The sequence below is a fragment of the Mirounga angustirostris genome, unplaced genomic scaffold (assembly GCF_029215605.1).
Source record: "Mirounga angustirostris isolate CCGP_5_RB_7025 unplaced genomic scaffold, mMirAng1.0.hap1 SCAF_3, whole genome shotgun sequence".
Taxonomy (NCBI): domain Eukaryota; kingdom Metazoa; phylum Chordata; class Mammalia; order Carnivora; family Phocidae; genus Mirounga; species Mirounga angustirostris.
The window spans coordinates 107386809-107408528 of NW_026991711.1; the positions used below are offsets into that span (position 1 = coordinate 107386809).

General features: G+C 35.5%; 1 protein-coding gene across 1 annotated transcript in view; it reads right to left on the minus strand.

Moving 5' to 3' along the window:
- Window positions 1-21720, minus strand: part of LRP1B (LDL receptor related protein 1B) — a 1839752-nt gene that overhangs the window by 51171 nt on the left and 1766861 nt on the right. The window contains exon 84 of the mRNA XM_045868938.3: window positions 12774-12935. Coding sequence (XP_045724894.2) covers window positions 12774-12935 — 162 coding nt within the window. The remainder of the gene's footprint in view (window positions 1-12773; window positions 12936-21720) is intronic.

Sequence of the window (21720 nt, forward strand, 5' to 3'; positions counted from 1 at the left end):
CAGGCTCCTCACTGAGCAGGGAGTCCTACATGGGGCTAAATCCTAGGACCCTGGAATCATGACCTGAGCCGAAGGCAGACATTTAACCAATGATGTCATTGGTTTCTGGGCGCCACTCAGGCGCCCCAGAAATATTTTTTTTAAAGACAATTGAGAGCACAAAGTAATAACTCATTTTAGAAAACTGGAATGAGTCTCATGGAGAAATCATGGAAAAGATCTTCTCCGATGGAAGTACCATTAACAAAGTTATTGTCCTCATGTTGTAGACTAACTAGAGGGCAGGGAATGTCCCACATCATCATACTGGGAGAAGATGAGGCCATCCTAGAAAAATATATGTAGTTCCTTTGTGCATAATTCTCTTTCTTCTCCTTTTCATTCTTCCATCCTTATTTCCTTCCTTCTTCTAAGCTACTCACTTCAAATACAAATGTCAAAGTAAGGATTTCTGATATACTTAAATGTGACCTCCTTTCTAGTTTTCCTTTAATATGTTACTTTGCAGAATGCATAATATATATATGTATCTTTCTATATCAATATACTGATCAGTATAGATATATTTAGATAGATAGAGGTTTCTACACTAGTGTGATAGAAAGAAGAAAAATAATGGATTATATTGAAGTGATTACTGTTTAATCAGACTTCACTAAAACACTGAGAAAGTCACCTTGAAAAGGTCACCTGGCAAAAGTAATATATAGTATGCTATAAAAGACTTTCACTGGTCAAATGTGCAAGTTTCCTTTAGGTCAGATATGCAGGAATTAAACAGATTATTGATATATAATAACCAGCTTTCCACTTTACTAAGACTTATAATAATTCCAAGATGATAGAGAATCACTTTAATTTTATTAGTAGTAGCATTTAACTTTTAACATGCTTGGAAGTATGCATTGAATTGCTGTAACTAGTCAGTAAAGTAATTTAATCCAAGATCCTTTTTATTTAGAAAGATTATTGTTCTTGGAAAACATCCTTAAGGCAATGAGATAAAGTCATTACTCTTTTATGCACACAGTATACTAAAAGATACTGTACCAAGAAACTTTGATATAGTAACTAATGTGTTTTCTTTCCAAAACACACTGACTCTTCTCTCCATTCAGACAGTAGGTAGGTTCTTAATTTACTGTGTTTTTTTCAGCATCTCATTTCTCACCACCTGACATCTAACATGTTTGTGTATTATTTATAAATACTAAAGTGTACCATGAAAGCAGTTTTTGGTTTATTCATGACTAAATCCCAAGCTTCAGTGGCTGGCATGCATTAGATGTTTTATTATTTTTTGTTGAATTAATGAATGGCCATTGGAAAGCAGGGCACTTCAGAAGACAGAGAACAAGAGCTGATGTTTTAGTTTTAAAACCCCAAAGGCAGTTATTTATAAATACATGAAAATATGGAATCAGTCAACCACTCCTAAAACTAACTGAGGTTTGTCAGGATGTGTCTGTGTGTGTTCAGGTGGGAAAAGGAAGGTGGGAGATGAAAAAGGAGAATTAGATGGCAAGCAGAGATAGACGTCAGCAAGTCCCAGTAAACAGGCCCTTGGAAATTTGGTCCTTGCATTAAACATACACTTAGCTGCTGCACCAATAAACCAACTACTAGACATTCTAGACTGCCATGTGAAGGAAGGATGTGACTTGCCAAATTCTCAGAAATGGGGCATTCTACAGAATTAGATAAACTTTTCAGCTTCTAATACATTTCCACTTTATAGTCATAGTCTAATCTGTGTGTAGAAGTACACCTATGCAAGAAATTATTTTCTTCAGAGGCTTGTCCTACTTCCTTTCATGTGACTCAATGTGTAATTCCATTCTAAATTTATGGATCATTTCAGAAATTATTTTTAAAAAGCAGCTCAGATCATATTCATAAATGCCATAAAAATAATAAATCTTTTTTATATGGTGGCTTGCTTATCTGAGCAAATTGGAATAAATCTATTTTTGTTATCCAAATTATATATTACCTAAATATATATAACCTTTAAATATGTAACTTATTTTAATTACATATTATAAATGATAGGTACTTGAAATATCTATTAAAATGAAAATTTTGGGGGGGGCGCCTGGGTGGCTCAGTTGTTAAGCGTCTGCCTTCAGCTCAGGTCATGATCCCAGGGTCCTGGGATCGAGCCCCACATCGGGCTCCCCGCTCGGCGGGAAGCCTGCCTCTCCCCCCTCCACTCCCCCTGCCTGTGCTCCTCTCTCACTGTGTCTCTCTCTGTCAAATAAATAAATAAAATCTTTAAAAAAAAAAGAAAATTTTTTGAAAAAAGCATTTGATTAAAAAATTTACAGAGGACTTTTCTTATAAATTATCTCACCTGAAACTTCTAACTCTGAGAAGCAGATAAGGTTTTAACTATTATCATTATTTATTTTACAAATCACCTGTCACCTATGATGATGAAAATAATTTGAAATCCAAAGTTGTAGAATACTATTTGTTAGTCCACAATTTTCTACTTTACTAGTTTTAAATGATCTAAAAAATGTTTGAATTCCATATCATCACCTCTAGGAGGCCAATGCCTTATCCATTAGGCTACTGGGGCTTCTCATATCATCACCTGTAAAACTCAGTATTTCTTTCTCACATCTGGATTCCAGCTTGAGAGATTCCAGAAGAGCGAACTTAGAGAGTATGTTCAGTGAAGATCCAGAAACCCACTGAAACTATATCACATTTTATTTATTTGTTTTGTTTGGGCAAGAGATTCTTAAAAGGATTAGAAACCCGTACTACCTTCCAATGTAAGAAGAAATCAGGATTTGAAAAACTCTAGCTTATTCTAGCTATTTGTGGTATGAAAGGTACCATGGAAGGGACATGAGTTCTTGGACTCAGACAATAATTGATGGAGTTAAATAAGGTGTCTTTCATTACATGGTCATAAACCAATTTGTTTGTTTCTGCCACTATGTTGATTTATATTTATTGATTTATTTTTATATCAATTTTTATCAATTGATTTTCAAGAAAAGCTTACTCTCACATTAAAATATAGATTTTTCTCATTTCTCAAAAGGAATAAAGTACAAATTATTTCATCAAATTGAAAATAAAATCATATAATTACCATGGATTTAATGATGGATCTTCAAGTGGTAAGGCAAATATAAAAATTCAAATGCAGATACCTGACCTTTCGATTCATCTTCTAGTACTATTTGAACCAAGTGACTTTCTGTTTCTCAAAATGTCTTATACTTAAGATGTATCTGATTCTCTGGTCGCAACCCTCAATAAATGTGTTTTTTTTTTTTTCTCCTAATAGTTAATTGTCATATAATTAAACACTTATATAGTGAAAAATTATTGGCTATATCCTTTCTATTTAACTTTTGCTCTTTTCAATGTTAACCTCATCTATTGGAAAACAATGGATTTTAAAATATATTCATTTATTGAAATCAAACTTATAATTATATTTTTGCATTCATGAGAATTAAACTGAACAAATAAATACAATTATTAATACATTCTTTTGATTTAAGCAAAGATCTGCTCTTCTTCATCTGATGGGTTCCATAATCATAGGGTAAATTATAAGTCTTCCCATCTTTCGTTGGCCTTTTGCACTCTGGGACTCAAAGGCTATGAGTTTAAGAGTTCGTTTTTTTTTTTTTTTTTTTTTTTTTTATCTTGAGAACCAATGATGGCATCCTGATTCTCTTGCCATTTTTATCAATAATCAGGATGAATACAATTTTTTCTAACATAATATTTCCTATCAAAAGAGGTCTACCTATTGCATAAAAGAGAGTAATAATACCAGTTTATAGTGACAAAATCTTTAATAATGAAAACCATGAAGATTACCACATTAACTATAAGATAGGAATCTTATTTTGTTTTCTATTTAAAAGATTTAAAGATTCCTGACTCATGATATTTTTTTCAAAACATGTCAGTTGACATTTCAAATCTGATATAAAGAATGTATTTTAAAATTACTCCTAAATTTACATTTAAATTAATTGTTTTAAAAGTGATGTTAGCAGATAGATGCATTTAACTAGAAACAATTTGCTTGGCTTGAGGTAAGCCTCAAGTAAATATTTTTGTTCAATCTGTATCTCTATCTGTGCATGATTTGTGTAATATATTATTTTCAAATACACAATTCTATTTGCAGATAATTATTTATGAATCCATTCAGTTTACTTAACACCAAGTACAGCAGAATCACAATCATGGATGGTTTCTATTCATGCAAAGCCTGCCTCCCTCCTTAACCTTCTCTCCTTCCTCCCTCTCTCCCTTCTTCCCTTTCTCTTTCCCTCCCTCCCTCCCTTCCTTCCTTCCTTCCGAGGGCCTCCCACTGGACATCTCCAGTTTATTTCAATACAAATCCCTCTTCAGACAGTTAGTAACCATTACTTGTGTGACAAGTTATTTTCAACCTTTAAATAAGCAGCTTTAAGGCTTTCATTATTTTTCATATTATTTTGTAAACTCATTCTTCCTTAAGTTGAAAAAGAGGGGCAAATACTTATTGGTAGCCCTAGTGTGGCATAAAAGTAGAGGATTAAACCATATAAACTTGGCATGATTACTGAATGAAGCACTGTTTCAAGAATGTTGTGAGACTAGACTTGTCTCAAAATCAAATGAACCTGGCATGGAAAAAAGTTACTGCTCTGATGCCAGAAGAAGTAATTAAGCATTCTTAAAGATTTTTTTCCAATAGTAGTGACTGAAATTATTAAACATAATTACTAATATTTCAAGTGTAAGTTACATGACATAGAGATAAAAGTTTATCTTTTATAAAATTAACTTTATAAACACATTGCTGGCATTTTAAACAATTGCATAAAAAATAATGGTAATGCTCCTAAATAGTATGGAATAAAGTCCATTTCTGACCTTTGATCCTTTTTGGCAATGTAAATCTAAGTTGCAGCTTTGTCTAGCTTTTAATCTGCAAAGATATGCCACTGTTTTTTTATTCACCAAAAATTATGGGGACAAGTATCTTCAAAGAGCTTTTATACTGATATATCTCCAATGCCTAGAACAATAAATAATACCGCACAAGTGTTCATATATATCAGTTGAATAAATAAATTTTAATAATCACAATAAGTACTTTGACTCACATATGACATATTCTCTGCTTGGAAAAAAATGCCTCAGTTTCCAATAAATTCTTTTTTTTTTTAAGATTTTATTTATTTATTTGACAGAGAGAGAGCACAAGTAGGCAGAGTGGCAGACAGAGGTAGAAAGAGAAGCAGGCTCTCTGCCGAGCAGGGAGCCCAATGCGGGGCTCGATCCCAGGACCCCGGGATCATGACCTGAGCCAAAGGCAGCTGCTTAGCCAACTGAGCCACCCAGGCGCCCCTCCAATAAATTCTTTTTATATGAACACATTTCCCCTAAATCTTTTCCCTCTTACTATTTTTACATTTCCAAATGATAGCATAATAGTTCTAGATTTATACTAGATCAAAATTGCCTTCAATAATATTTCTATAATTCTGACAATTTTCCTCACAACTACTCAGACTAAGATAAATAAAAATAATATATTACCTTATCGTTAGCCTACCATTCTCCATCATAGTCACATGAGAAAAGAAATGTATTTATTTTTCTTTACACACATTAATTCAAACCTAATTCTATTTTTACATCATTTTTTTCTCCAAACTGAAAATACAAGCACAGAGTTTCTCAGGGAATGTAGGTCTTCATGAGCTGCTGAGTAAAGGTGGCCCAGAACTGTTTTAAGTGGTATCCTGTCAGAGCACAGACAAAAAATTGGCCTCGCTGGTTGGAAACAAGACCTTTCTACTTTGTTTACATTCGCTTACATACCTAATACTTTCTCCTAAGTCCAAGCACTGAGTTAAGCCCCTCCAAGATTGCTAAGGTATGCAAAACATCATGGCCTATTTCATATTCTAAGAGGGTAGAAAGTCAAGAACACGTATGATGATATAAACACAGTGTGAAAATGCCAAAGAGAAGTGTGGGATGTCCTACGGCAAAGGCAGCTTCAGAAGACAAAGTGGGAGGATTAGAGAGGGTTAGCAGACATCGAGGAGCCCACATGTAAAGACAAAGACGTATGAACAATTTAAAGGGACACATTTTAGAGACCATGAAAGACCATGAACAGGTTTCCACGGCTGGAAAAAAAAAAGATACACAGTGAATGTGTTGTAGTGATGCAGGCAAGAAGCCTGAATAAAAGCAGTGCTTGTCTTCTCACCAAGAGAAGAAGAAATGGAGGACCCTCAGTAGCCAGGGCCCCAAAAGACCGTCACTCTAGACGTGAATGCTCTAAGAATCTTGAATATTTGCATACTTAGGAAATAGCTAGTTCTGATAATTTCACTTTTTAACTCATGCTCCTTTCCTGAGGTTCTAGGTTCAGTTCTAATTGGCCTTCATACTAACAGTGACAATTGAAAACATTTTATTCTATTTTCCTGGTCATTATTAAAATCCTTTGGTCTCTTCTGCGTGGGCCTGTCATTGGCTTCATCAAGGTTAAAATTCTTATTAACACCTCTATTCAATGGAGTAGAAACTGGCAACCATCAGGTTGAACCAGTGCATGACCTGAACTTTGAGTGTTCCCATAGTGAGCCTAAAAAGATGCAGCAGAATGGGCAGGATATCAAATGACAGGAAAATACACCAGGAGAAGCTACTTTTGGAGTCAGACCCACAAGGCTATAAATTGTGGCTCCTATGTTCACTAATGGAACAGATTAAGGAGAATGTCTTAATCTCATTTTTCACAATTGTAAAATTGGATTAATAATACTTCACAGGGTTGTGTGAGAATATATGTTCAGAGAAAATAATGTTTAACAGCATATTTCTCTGTGACCAAGACATTATACACTTTTAGTGATTTGTTATTTCTCTTGCCAACTTTCCCGTAGGAAAATCAAATAGAAACAGAAAAGGTAGGGGCACCTGGGTGGCTCAGTCGGTTAAGCTGCTGCCTTCAGCTCAGGTCATGATCCCAGGGTCCTGGGATCGAGCCCTGCATCGGGCTCCCTGCTCAGCGGGGAGTCTGCTTCTCCTGTTCCCTCTGCCTGCCTCTCTGCCTACTTGTTCTCTCTCTCTCTCTGTCAAATAAATAAATAAAATCTAAAAAAAAAAAAAAAAAGAAACAGAAAAGGTAAACTTCAACAGTCTTTCCCTTCTGGGCTTTTGCAAATTCTGTTCCACTCACTGCTTCTCTTCATCTAGTTAGCTGCTTCTTCCTTCTGGACTCAGTTCTCATGTCACTTCCTTCAAGAAATCTTTCCTATAGGCTGAATTTTCTTTCTGTGCTAACCACTGTATTTCATTAGACTGCCTTTAATGTAACTTGTATCTTTTTCAGAATCACACATTAGATTGCAAACGCATTGAGGGCAAGAAATATCTCTGACATCGCTGTTTTCTCAATGCCTAATAGTGACAGGTCCATTGTAAATACCAAATTTGTTTACTGACCAATTGACTAATGAAACAAAATTGCTCTGCAAAGTAAAAGTAATCCCATCATGTCATCACATATGGTAGACACACATCTATGTTTCATAACTTTTATAATTACTTGATAGACGATGGTTCTACTACCAGTTACAATAGATGAAATGTTTGGATTACTGTCAAGTACTCCTAATTTTATAAACTTGAAATATTACTTCATGTTGGCACTTATTGCAACCAGTGGGACTAAATCATACAGGTGTATATCTAATAAACTATGTTCTAATTTAAATTATAATGGCTTCTCAAGCAGATTACTAAAGAACTTTAAAAATATCAATGAGAGTACAAACAGATTGCCATTTGATTTTAACACCGGGCTCTTAGACACAGACTGAGTTGGTCCTCATTGGCCCTTTTGCCCTAATGTTACTAACTACTAATAACCACAGATATTATTATTATTTTTTAAAGATTTTATTTATTTATTTGAGAGAGAGAGTGAAAGAGAGAGAAAGCATGAGAGGGGGAAGGGTCAGAGGGAGAAGCAGACTCCCCACTGAGCAGGAAGCCCGATGTGGCACTCCATCCCCGGACTCCAGGATCATGACCTGAGCCAAAGGCAGAAGCTTAACCGACTGAATCACCCAGGCGCCCCCCTCAGATATTATTGACCTCATATTTAACATCCAGATTTAAATGTGAAATGCCATGCTTATTATTATTTTTTATTTCTACTAGAAATCCTTGCTCCAGATCTGCACAAAATGGAGCTATATTTGTTCTTAAACAACTTACTTAAAGAATACTCAATTTTACTTTGCTATTATTTATCTCTGTCTCTCCTCCCTGGGTGCTTCTGTTAAAATTAATTTGCATTTAGACCTCAGGATTTTAAATTGCCATTAGAATCGTGAAATGTTTTTACTCAGCACAACTAAGAACTGATGTTTTACCTCCCACTAATGGACCTTTAATTAGGCACTGTAATGAACCATTCTGCCATTCCTTCATTTATGGAGAGAAGATTTTGTATATGCAAGATACAATTTTGACAGAACACCAGGTCCACTGAACCTTGCCGACTCACATATAATAGATCCTAAATTTATTATGCTTTTTTGTCAGCTGTTGGATTTATCATTTTAATGACACTGTCCACAGACTTATTTTGCTGCCAAAGAACAGCATCACTATGTTTGTTGACATCTTGATCAACAATTCCAGGGGTCCAATTCTGACTGTAGTATTACTACTTCAGGACCTTAGGCAAGTTATTTAACCTCTGTCTAAGAATTAATTGGTTAATTTTAATAAGTGCTTTGCAGTAAAACGTGGGAAGTGCTATGACTGCTAATAGTGATAATAAAATGATAATGCAGCCTTTTATAATGCATCAGGCTACCTCAGACTGTGATTCTATTAAGTTGCCAATTAAAATATATGTTAACTGCATTTATTCTTTTTAAGAAACCAAATCGCTATAATGATGGCCACATGGTATTTTTTTTAACTTAGATCAAAAAGAATAAAAAATGGCAATGCTTCAACTTAAAAAAAATTTTTTGAAGTTAAAGAAAAAAAGATCAACATTCTATGATGATAGACCAATTGGGAACAGAGAAAAGCTGCACAGAAAAATACCAGATGGCTGTACCCGATTAAATGTAGCTCTTGTACATTGAGTTGATTGTTCTTTATTAACTTGTCTCCAAACTGCTTTCATTTATTTATCTATGATTATTTATTTATTTGACAAATGCCATTGTTGGGTGTAATGTCAAAGAGGTCATCCCAGACAAATAGGAGGAAAGCACACAATTAACAATAATACCAGATTAAAGTGAATAGAAACAGAGGTAAAGAAGCAGTGACTTGAAAATTCAAAGAGAAAGATTCATTCTCTTGGGCAGATGTGAAGAACCTCACAAAGGGAACATCCTTTAAACTAGACAGGGACAGATAGGATTTGGCATGGAGAGACGAAGGTGAGGAAGAATCCAAAGAAAGTGCATTCCAGAGGAAGAGACTAACAGGAGAAAGTCGCAATGCTAGGGAAATTGACATGTGGAGAAGCAGGGTAAGTGTGGTTTTACTAGAATAAGAGAAAAAGTAGTCCGGATAGTAATGAGGGTCTGCAATACACAGGGGAAGAGCTGGTGTTGTCCCTGATTTGCTTGAAGTCATTCAGGGTTGTGAGAATATTGGAGCCAAAAAGAAAAAGCCCATGAGTTAGTAGGTGGAAGTTGTTCTGGAATATTCTGCTGTGTTGAGAGGAAGGAGGAGGAGGGGAGAGCCATGAGGACGTAAGCACGGTGTGACACCTGCACATGACTGGATTATCTTTGCTAGATAAACTCTGCGGGCCTATGACACATATTTAAGAGATAACTTAGGAAAGCAATGTGAAAAGAGCACTGGCTGAGGGTAGTGGCATTCATATATGTCAAGGGGCTGGCCTACATGAGCAGAACATACACTTAGAAAAGGAAACACCAATCTGTAACCGAATCTCTGCTACAGCAGAAGTGGCCCCCTGCTGTAACATCAGAAGGGAAATATTTAATATTGCTCTTGACTCTCAAATTAAGTCAGTGCATATTGCTTGATTCGATGCTGTTCCACGTACTTCCTGCAGTGAACAGAGACCGAGGCTACTCTCTGTGAGGACCTCAATGACATCAAACCATCTGGGGGCCAGAACATTGAGTAACTTTTAAGGGTATGGGATCTGGAGTTGGATTACCCAGGCAGAGTCCTGACTCTCCCCTTTACTAACTGTGTGATCTTCAGGAGGCTCTTTGTGTCTCCTCAGTAGCATCCTCTGCAAAATGAGAATAAAAGCAACACCTAGCTCATTAGTGGGATTAAATGGATTAATAGAATTAAGGCAAAAAAAGAAGTAAACACAAGAATGCCTGGATATAGAAAGATCTCAGTAAATATGATTGAGACAGAAAACCATTCTTCTCATTATGAATACAACATACAGCTGTGGCTACTCTTTTGAGAATCGGTACAGAGGGTGCTGAGAGAAAACATGGAGATCAGTTAGTAATTATGCAGGTAAGAAATACTGGAAACTTCAATGAAGATAGTGGGGATGGAGCTGGTGAGAAGTGTTCAGATTCTCGGTATGTTTTAAAGGAAAAAGTGAGAAAGAAGTTGGGGTGTAAAAGAAAGAGAAGAGTCAAGGATGAATCCAAAATAGATGAATGGGGATTAAAGAGTACACTTGTGGTGATGAGCACTGGGTGAGGTATGGGATTGTTGAATCGCTGGATTATATACCCGAAACTAATATAACGCTGTTTGTAACTATAGTGGAATTAAAACAAAAAATGGATATGAGAAATCTTTTAAAAAATAATGAAGTGGGTTAGATTAAAAAAAAAAAAAAAAAAGGATGAATCCAAGATACTTGGACCTAAGAGATGAGTGCTTCTTTTTTTTTTTTTTTTTTAAAGATTTTATTTTATTTATTTGAGAGAGAGAGAATGAAAGACAGAGAGCATGAGAGGGAGGAGGGTCAGAGGGAGAAGCAGACTCCCTGCCGAGCAGGGAGCCCGATGCGGGACTCGATCCTGGGACTCCAGGATCATGACCTGAGCCGAAGGCAGTCGCTTAACCAACTGAGCCACCCAGGCGCCCCGAGATGAGTGCTTCTTTTTATAGATACAGGGTAAACAGTGGTAGAAGCGATTTTGGGTGAGAAAATCAAGTTAATTTAGAGCCAACTCAAACTGTCAAATAGACAATTAGGTATAAAAATCTGGAATTCAGGTGGAAGTTTCAGCTAGAGATAAACATTCGGAATCATTTGTATTTGGATAGTATTGAAGGTCATGTGATCAGTTGAAATCATCTAGGCAGCAGGTCTCAATCTCAGTCACATATGTGAAACACGTGGGAAACCTTAAATACTATTGCAGCCTAACAGAATCAGAATCTTTGAAGGTGGTGTTTGGGAAACTGTATCTCACAAAACTGTTTATAAAACTGTTTATTCTAATGTTCCGATTTGTACGGAAATCACAGGCTTGAAGAGTGAGTGTTTTTGAGAAAAAAGAGATATGAGTACAGTCATGAGCCACTCCAATGTTTAGAGGTCAGGGAGATGAGGAGGAACCAGCAAAAGATGGTGAAAAGAAACAGCCAGTAAACTTGGAATGAAAACACGAGAGTGGTAAAGACAAATGAAGGTGTTTTAAGGGGGTAGTGATTAACTTCGGACGGTGGGATAGAATAAGAATTGATAATTGGCCATTGAATATGAGAACATGGATGACAATAAAATAAATTAACTTGACTTTGATGAAAGCTATTTCAGCAAAATAGTGAAGATAAAAATCTGCCAGAGGTGAGGTCAAAAGAAAAATGAGAGGAACTGTAGCATATAACTCTTTAGAATAATGTTACAAGTAAAAAAAATAAGCAGGGAAATAAAGTTGTGGGTAGAAAGAGATATGGGCACAAGGCAAGGTTGTTCAACAAAGAACTGGGGAGAGAGGAAAATATTGATAAAGGAGAAAGATGGGGACAGTTGTAAGAGATGTGTCCACGAGTAGCTAAGAGGGATGGAATGTATGAGTGGAGAGTATAGCACACAAGGTTCCTACTCCTACAAAGACAGAGTCTATGGATATAAGATAAAGTAGTTTGAGAGATGTGATAGTGGCAGCTCATGGCAGTTCTCTTCAGATAGCTTCTATTTTGACCAATGAAATAGAAAGCAAGTTCTTGAGCTCAGGATGAATTTGGGGAGCAGGGATCGGAGGTTTGAGGAGAAAAGAGAAGATCTGACATAGACATATAGGAGAGTCAATAGATTAGCAAAACACAGTAGAAGCCATAGTAAGTGCCCATTTGACATTGGTGATAAAAACTCAAGAGAGACCTGTCTGTACGATTATGTACTCTTCTTCAGTGGCATCCAGCAGTGGGGCACCAGTTCAGAGCAGATGGAGAACTGGATTTAACCATGGTTACAGTTTTCTAGGAAAGTGCAACAGAAGGGAAGAAAGAGCATGGGAACTGAGGGTATATACGAGGACATGATTACAACGATGGATTCGAGAATCTAAGCTGGGGAAGGAAGAAACATCGAATCTTTAAAACGAGAAGGATGAGGACAAATGTAAAAAATAGTTGGAATTGGGGTGATGGAGGGAGTGAGCCTGAAAAATAAGGGGTTGCTGAAATTGAGGTAATGGAGGGAACATCGAGATAAGAGAGTTACTAATGGTAAACATCAAAGTCTGCTGTGAGATCATCTCGTGAGACTTGCTTTCACTTACAGTACTGACATCTGTCCCCAGTGTGTTCAGGCTGGCAGTGGCAGTAAGGTTGGTTCCCAGCAGTCACACTGCAGGTCCCTCCATTTTGACAAAAGTCCTCACAGACTGTCTTACCACAGTTTGGTCCAGTGAACCCCAGGGCACAGCTGCAGGTGGGTCTCCCTATTGGAAAAGAAAAAGGAACAAAAAGAAATTATTTGACTAGAATTGTTTATTTCCATGGCATCCTCACTGGATAAGAAACAGGAAGCCAAGATTCTGGTCAAGGTTTGTCCACTACTTAATCTGTGATTTTAGGCAGTAACTTGACCTCTGTGGGTCTTAGTCTTCCCATGTTCCAGTGAAGCCTGGATTAGAAGATAACTCAGATTCACATCAGGTAAAATAACCGGAGCTCATTTTATGAACAATTACATATTTATGCAGGTGTGTTATGCTCTGAAATGCTTATTTTATTCTTTGTACTTCTCTGTTCATGTCCATTTTGCTTTTTCAATTATTTTTATTCTATTCATATAGTAATGCAGATTGTATTAGCCATTAGAATATAAAATAGAGACAATCATATTGCTTTTTTATTCTTTTTTCTCTTTCTTTCTTTCTTTCTTTCTTTCTTTCTTTCTTTCTTTCTTTCTTTCTTTCTTTCTTTCTTCTTTCTTTCTTGTGTTCAACGATTCATTAGTTGCGTATAACACCCACTTGCCCTCCTTAATACCCATCACCTGGTTTCCCCATCCCCCCAACGCCCTCTCCTCTGAAACCCTCAGTTTGTTTTGCGGAGCCCAGAGTCTCTCATGGTTTGTCTCCCTCACTGATTTCTTCCCCTTCAGTTTTCCCTCCCTTCCCCTATGGTCCTCCGTGCTATTCCTTATGTTCCACATACCATATGATAATTGTCTCTCTCTGCTTGACTTATTTCACTTAGTATAATCCCCTCAGACAATCATATTTCTGTGTTGAATTATCATGTACCACCACTGCTAAAGCATGAGTTTAGACTTATAAATATTTTAATATGTTTAAAGTGGGTATGGCATCTATAATACTTATGCAATTATTTATTTTAGTTGATGTAAATATACATACTCCATTTAGTATATAAGCACTTAGTAAGTCCTATTTTATTTCATTTTGAGATTTTTTATTCATGGGAAAGGACTGTCACTTGTAGACTAGTAAGATGATTTAAAGTCTAATGTTAACAGCACCCAAGAGCAAATCTAATGGATCATTTGTGGATATTTTTCTTTATTTGCTCTGTGGAAAATAACATCACAAGTAAAGGTGAACAATCCTTTAAGGTGTTTGGAACACAACACAGTTAACTGTTATATCAGGAATGAGTCTCTCTAACTGCCTGGAATGTCAAGGGCTGGGTGGAAAATGGAGTACAGAACTAGCTCTGTAAGAGAGATTAAGGAAAACAAAATGAAATAATGGCCATCATTTGTAATGGGGAAAAGTGAAGCTTAGAGGTTGTGCAAATGTAAAGAAATAACATGAAAGAGAATAAAGAAGAAATTTAGTTATAGATCTGAATTAACTAGAACTTGGAAATGTCACTCAGGTGAAAGCATCAGAGAATATCCAACCATCTCCTCTCTCACCTTTGTAGACATGAAGCATAATTAGAATGGTCACAAAAATGTATGAGTATAAGGCTTAGATTTGAAGTGTGAAAATGATATGTTTTCTCTATTGCCATAGATTCTACATTCTATATTTTTTTGAAAAGCACTCATAAGTGAATAAAGTGCCTCCAAATAAAATCCACCTGTATTTCCAAGGGAATAAATAAGTGGAGGTTCCACAATCTATTTATTTATTTTGCCTTGAAAGCTCTCCACGTACTTAAACATAGTTGAAGCTATTGCTTCTCAGTGAACAAAGTTACATACATTTTTATGGTGAGTAGCATTGCTTTATAACTTATGTATAAATGTTATTAGTTTGGCAGCAGATAAATGCCTATTAATAGGTTGAGAAGCAAGGTAAATTTTACGTACATTAAAAGCTGAGTCACATCATGTTTTCCACTCCCAGAAAATGGCTTTAAAACTTTTAGCTAATTATTTTTCTTATAATGGTAGTGAATTTTCTAGTTGTTGCTTACATATAGACAAAATATCTTCACGGGAACAATAATGGGTGAAAAACAAAGACACAAACAAGAGAATGAATAGTGGTAGAAGATGAAGAGGACAGAGAATTGTTGGAACACAGTTACCAAGGAAAACGAAAGCTCCGAACAAAAGAAGTAATTCCTCTTCATCAACAAGAAACAGTGAATGCCTTACAAAGAAATAGAACATATAAACAGGAACACAAATTAACATGAGCTAAATGTGAAACAAACAGAACAGAAAGTACAGGAGAAATCAAAATGCATTAGAATAATCACAAAAAGTGCCATATGGTGGTAGGACTTAAGCACCGTAGATTTATGTTTTTCTCCATTATTTTCCAGGTTTTTTAAAATTAGGAGTGAAAAACATTGAAGTGATAGAAGTCTGAAAGAAACAAATGCAACCCACTAGGGCACTTGAAAACTATCCCAGTCACTGAGAGAATGACACCATGCTTTTATCTCATCTACAGCTGTTTTGAAACTAGGGCGGAGTGATCAGGTTGTCCCCCACCTCTCCCCACCACCAGCCTATGCCTCACATCATTTAGATTCTGGATGAATTATTTTCAAAAGGCTTCTTTCTCTTCCTTTTAAAAGATTTCTTTTTGACAAGTAGAAATCTTCATATTCAGGGGAACATTACCAACTTGAAGCTGTGTGTTGATACAGCAGATCTTTTGTTTGCTGATGGGAAATGAACCACCTGTCACAGAATTTTATAATGGGCTCCATCTAATATTTTCACGAATCTCTCTGGGTGTACCCTAACAAGTTGCATTGGATTTATTTATAAAGATTTTTTAGGTAGCTCAATTTGATTTTGGCATTTGAAAAGGTAACAATACTGTTACGATGACTAAGGTATAGATTTATAGCAGTGAAGCATCCAGGGAGTTTGGGAGTTGACAGCCTACAAGAGTAGTATAATCAGGAAGAGCATCAATTAACCGGAGGAAGGAGGGGGAGGATCAGTTTGTTGCCTCTAATCAGTCCGCCTTCTATAGCATTCAGACCTTTAAAGTGTGGGTTGTCAGACTGCCTGGATATAGACTATCTGTGCCAATTACCTGTGGGGGGACCATGGACATCACTTCTCTGCTTCTTTCCCCCTATGCAAAACAATGGGGATAATAATATGGGGTTGTTGTGTAGAATCAAATAAAGTAAATGAGATTATACATGCAAAACATTTCTAAAGGTACTAGGCACATAGAAGGCACTCAGTGACACTTTAGCTCTAATTGTTTAGTATTATTATTGTTGTTGTTATTTCTACTGAGATTCACCATTTATCACTTTGTAACTGTGTCCTAAAGAGACACTGTAACATTCTAAGAAAATCTTTTGGAAAATTGTCTTAAATTACACATTTTGTCTCCATTATTTATTTAAGATAAAATTAAATTTGAATTTGTATGGCAGCAATGGGATAAAGCAGAAATTCTCTATCAAGTCTCAGACTTCAGCATCTTTAACTTTGAAGGATAGGTCTTTTTCTCTCTTTACTTTCTCAACATGCTTAATTCTACACTTTAAAAAGAAAGAACACACAACAAACACAAACAAAAAAAGCACACCTAGTATTTTTATCAAGTCCATTTACTTGTATAACTTCAAATTTTGATATATACTTGAGCTTTTTAAAGAAAGAGTCTACATGCACAGCTTCCAGTTCTACCAAATATATGACAAAATCTTTGATCATAAAGTCATATCCCAATCCTTTACTGGGTTTACAGTTTTTATTTTTTCAATATACAAAACGATGTATCTTAATCTGTTACTTCTCTTTGCTTTTTCAGAGGAGAGGACAGATCCCTCAATACGAAGGTATTGTTCACATAAATCAATTCTGATTCCCTTGTGGTAAAAAAGGTTTAGGGATGGAGAAGTTAGTGTGTGTTTTCTTTACTGTGTATTTATGTACTCTTGAAAAGATTATCTCTGATCTCTTAATCCCTAAATCCACGGATTCCTTTTCAATCATCCTCCTCCTCAAATGTTCTCCATAATTTTACACATTTTATCCTTGAAATTTATTTATTTATTTTTTATTACACATTTATTACACATCTACTCTTAAAAAATTCTATCTCTGCTTGGTTTCTAAGACACTACCATTGTTGATTTCCTTTTTTTTCTGACTGTCCTTTTCAGTTGCCTTTGTGTTTTCTCTTTCTGTCTCTTAAAATATATTCTCTAAACTTCTTTTTGGTGATACAGTTTCATGGGTTCAACAATTGTCTCTCTATCCAAATAGTTCAGTCTCAATTTTCTGACTCTGGGCTCATTCTCCTTCCAAAATGACAGACATTCATTCTCAGTCTTTGTCATATGCCTCAGTGTGTCTCTGCCTGCTCAGTAGGTTCAACTCTCCCATGACCCACAAGAGAGAAAATTCTTCTCATAAACATTGGTGTCGTGTATGGTAGCATACACGATTTCTGAAGACTAGGTTCTGCCAGTGCTAGGTCTGTTGCATATTTAAGTTGGACATTATATTTTAGCAAAGTGCCTTACTAGCTGTACACAACAAATGGAGCTTAGTTTAATTGCTCCATTAATTTATTATTAATTGATCTGCTTCTGTTCATAGACAAATGGAAACTCTTTGCACATATCTTCAAAAATGTGCCAGCAAATTTTCATGCAACAAGGTAAATAAATAATAAATGTTGAGATGTAACTGGATAATCAATAGTAGCTAATGTCAAATATGGTGAAAATATAACTAAAGGTGTTGATCATCTATAATCAATAATACATATTATTAAGGAATATTCATTGACACAACTAAAGATTGTATTGCTCATAAGAAAAATGGAAATGCCTTGGATTCTCACAGAGTTCTTGAAATTTCGCTAGTCTTACATGGCCCTTACATACCAAAACTAGTCTCAGTAAAAATGGGTCATCCTGAAATATTTCATAAGAATATTTAACAGGGAACTAAATAATAAATTTAGTGCAAAGTTAAATTATTTGTTTTTTGGTATTAGACAGACCTGGGAATCAAATCTTATTAGATATTTATTAATTATGTGGCTTTGCAAAACTTACATTTCTTCACTAGATCTCATTTTGCATCTCATTATGTAAAATGGTGCTAGTAATGCCTACTATGTGTTCGTAAAACACATGGCACAATGTCTGCCACATAGCAAATACTTAATTGGTAGTGTTATTATTAGTAGTTGTGTTGGTATTTAAAGACAAATTCCAGGACGCCTGGGTGGCTCAGTCAGTTAAGCATCTGCCTTAGGCTCAGGTCATGATCCCAGAGTCCTGGGATTGAGCCCATGTCTGGCTCCCTGTTCAGCGGGGAGTCTGCTTCTCCCTCTGCCTGCCCCTCCCCCTGCTTGTGCTTTCTGTCAAATAAATAAATAAAATCTTTAAAAAAAAAAGACAAATTCCATATGATTCCACTTATATATGGAATTTGAAAAACAAAACAAATAATAAAGAACTGACCCATAAATACACAGAACAACCTGGTGGCTGCCACAGGGGAGGCAGTGGGGATGGGCAAAATGGATGAAGGGGAGTGGGAGGTACAGCCTATCAATTATGGAATGAATAAACCACGGGGATGAAAGGTACCAGCTCAGGGAATATAGTCAATGATACTGTAATAGCATTGTATGGTGACAGATGGTAGCTACACTTGTGATGAGCATAGCATAACTTACAGAGCTGTCAAATCACTCAATTGTCCACCTGAACCTAATACAACATTGTGTATCAACTATACTTCAATAAAAATAAAATGAAATACAATGTGACTATTTTACTATATTATCCTATTCTACAAGTCTGGTTGTATTTATCATATAACATTCATCTTTTAGATATGCTGTATCTTACATATTAACTATTTGGATTCAGGTTTCTATCTCCAATTTTATATTCCAAGTAACACTATAATGAACATCTTTACTTCTAAATATTTTGGTTTTTATCATTATGTAATCCTTAGGATATGTTTCTAAAAATTTTATTTAAAGGACACAGAAACTTTTTAAACTCTTGGTGAGTATTTCAAAATTGCTTGCTTCAAGATTTGTACCATGAACATTTTCTTCTGATAGTGATTGAAGGATGCTGGTTTCATCGGTGTGTGACGGGGCTCCTGCTGTACTTCTCCTCTCCAAAATCCTCCTTCCTCTTTTTCCTCTTTTCTCCTCTTTTTGTATGTTTGTGTGCATGTGTGTGTGAGACTTTTCTTTTGCCATTTGCTCATTTTGCTTTCTGTATTTTTTTCTACTTGATTTGTCACGGCTATGTATTTCTATGTCACTTATTTGTTAAAATTATGTGCCCTATTTAATGTTTTTATAATTTTATATTTTCAACAAAATATTCTCTGAGATCCTCAAAAAGCCAGTAGGACCAAATAGCCAGCTTTTAGCACTCCCTAAATATAAACAGTATCTATGTTAAGGAAGCTAGGACATCAAGCTTAATTTAAATTAAAAACAGCTCTCATTTAAATAAAAAGTGAAAGAAAAACAAAGATGGGCAGTTTGAATGCATGTTCACCCTTTATCAAGATGTTAATCAGGTGATTGTGTACTTAATGTCCTAGGTAGAGATGGGACTTAAGAGACATCAGGATTTACGTTTTTGTCATTAGTCCCATGATGTTTTGAGGGTATCCAAAAGTTCCTAGTTTTGCCTTTGAGCAAACATTTTTAGGGCAGCCATATTTGATCATATCTGATGGCAGCCATATATGCCCCCCTCATATTTGGGCCAGTGTCCTGGGCAGAAAGAGCCAGAATGAACGAAAAAGAAAAGTCTTAGCATCAACTTATTATTTTAAAAGCCCTTTCTGTTGCACTGAAAAGTAATGAAAAGAATCGGTTTTTTGTTTGTTTGTTTGTTTCCTTTCCTTAACAGGGGCCACTTTCTGTTTTAGTTCTGGGGAAAAACCTTTCACTGGCGAAGTCCATTGATATGGTAACAGGGAGAATTACAGTGAGAGTTTCTGCTTTCTTCTTTCACTTAAGACATTTTCACTAAAGACTTTCACTTAAGACATTCAATACAAATGTATTATCTACTATAAAAAATTGCACTGTCACTCCTTTACCTAGGCAGTCCTGCTTTTGTGCACTTTCAAACTCCCTAAATTAAAAGTTGCCTTCCCTTCTGCATAACTCCAAACTTTACGTGTGGGAGTATTTGGGTATATTGCCCCAAATTTACAAACTCTCTTGCTCTATTACTCTAAATCAGCTGTGTAGAAAACCTTGATTCTTTTTGATATGAACATTAAAAGTCTAAATAACAGAACTCTAAGAGTAAGGGAAATACCAAACAGTATCAACATACTTTTTTTTTTAAAGATTTTATTTATTTATTCATGAGAGACAGAGAGAGAGAGAGAGGCAGAGGGAGAAGCAGGCTCCCAAGGAGCAGGGAGCCCGATGTGGGACTCGATCCCAGCACCTTGGGATCATGACCTGAGCCGAAGGCAGACGCTTAACCATCTGAGCCACCCAGGCGCCCCATCAACATACTTTAGAGAATAAATATTTATAGAAGTGAAGATTAATTGTAAATATATAGAGTTAATCACGTAAATATCCTCATTATATTCATGATGAGAAAAATTCTTCAATTATTCTCTATTTTCTATAATAGAATGATTGAATAATTCAATGCTTACTCTCATTTCCATTATCTTGCCCAAAGCAAACTTTATCTTAATATCCTCCTATGAGCAGGTCATAGAAATGAACTACATGCACCCTTGTCGATATAATCAATGTCAAACTATTTCATTTTGTAGTACTTTCCTATATGAATACAGTTCATATATTTTATTTTTAGTTTTCTCTATTATAAAAAAAAAACTTAAGGAATGAGGAAACACTCAATGCAAAATTTTAATTATGCCTCTCAGATGTGTGCTTTTAATTAACTGCTGACATTTCCTTTGTTCAATTATTATAGTTCTATACAACTGTTATAAACTTATAAATTTTAATTAAGGCTGCCCCAGACCCTAGTCATAGAGTGTCCACATAGGAATTTGCCAAAAGGCTTAAACGTACGTAAACCAACAGTGAATAAATCCATGAATTGCCCACTGGGATTTGTTTAACAAATTAACATTTGTGTGGAGATAATGAGGTTTTACAGTCTATAAAAACCAAACAATGTTTTTATAAAACCATATTTTTAAAAGTAAAAAATGCTTTGTAGATGACTTAATTGGATATGATATTATTATTAATATTTAGGTGCTCTATGACAATAAACTACATGGCCATATCTCAAGTTAAATTCATATAAGGACTCGTTTATATTACTAATTTGAAATATAATTTTTTTCTGAACATGTTATCTATGTAAATCAAGATCTAATAATCTATCTGGGTGCAAAGATAAAATCGATACAGATTTTAAGAATACAGCAAGATCTCGACAAATGATTTGAACAAAACATTAAAAGTTGTGCTGTATCCACATATAGTTCAGGATCCATGACAGGGCAGAAAATTCAATGTTTCATAGAGATTTGTCCTTGTGGATCCACTGCAGGTTGGAAAGATATTTATAGTTTGGAGTACCAAACTCTTTTCCATTTAAATATTTCTAAAGGCAAATATAAGAAAAGCATCTGGTTGTAACCCCCCCAAAATTTATTATCTTAATGAGAAAATTAACAATCAAGTAATAAAATTCTTAAATGACTCATGTGTGTAAGAAAAGCTTCTCCCCTAAAGGAAATGGTATCTGTGTTACTAAAATACAATTACAGGTCATACCCTTTTACCAAACATTCATTCAGTTTTTATTTGCATGGTCCCA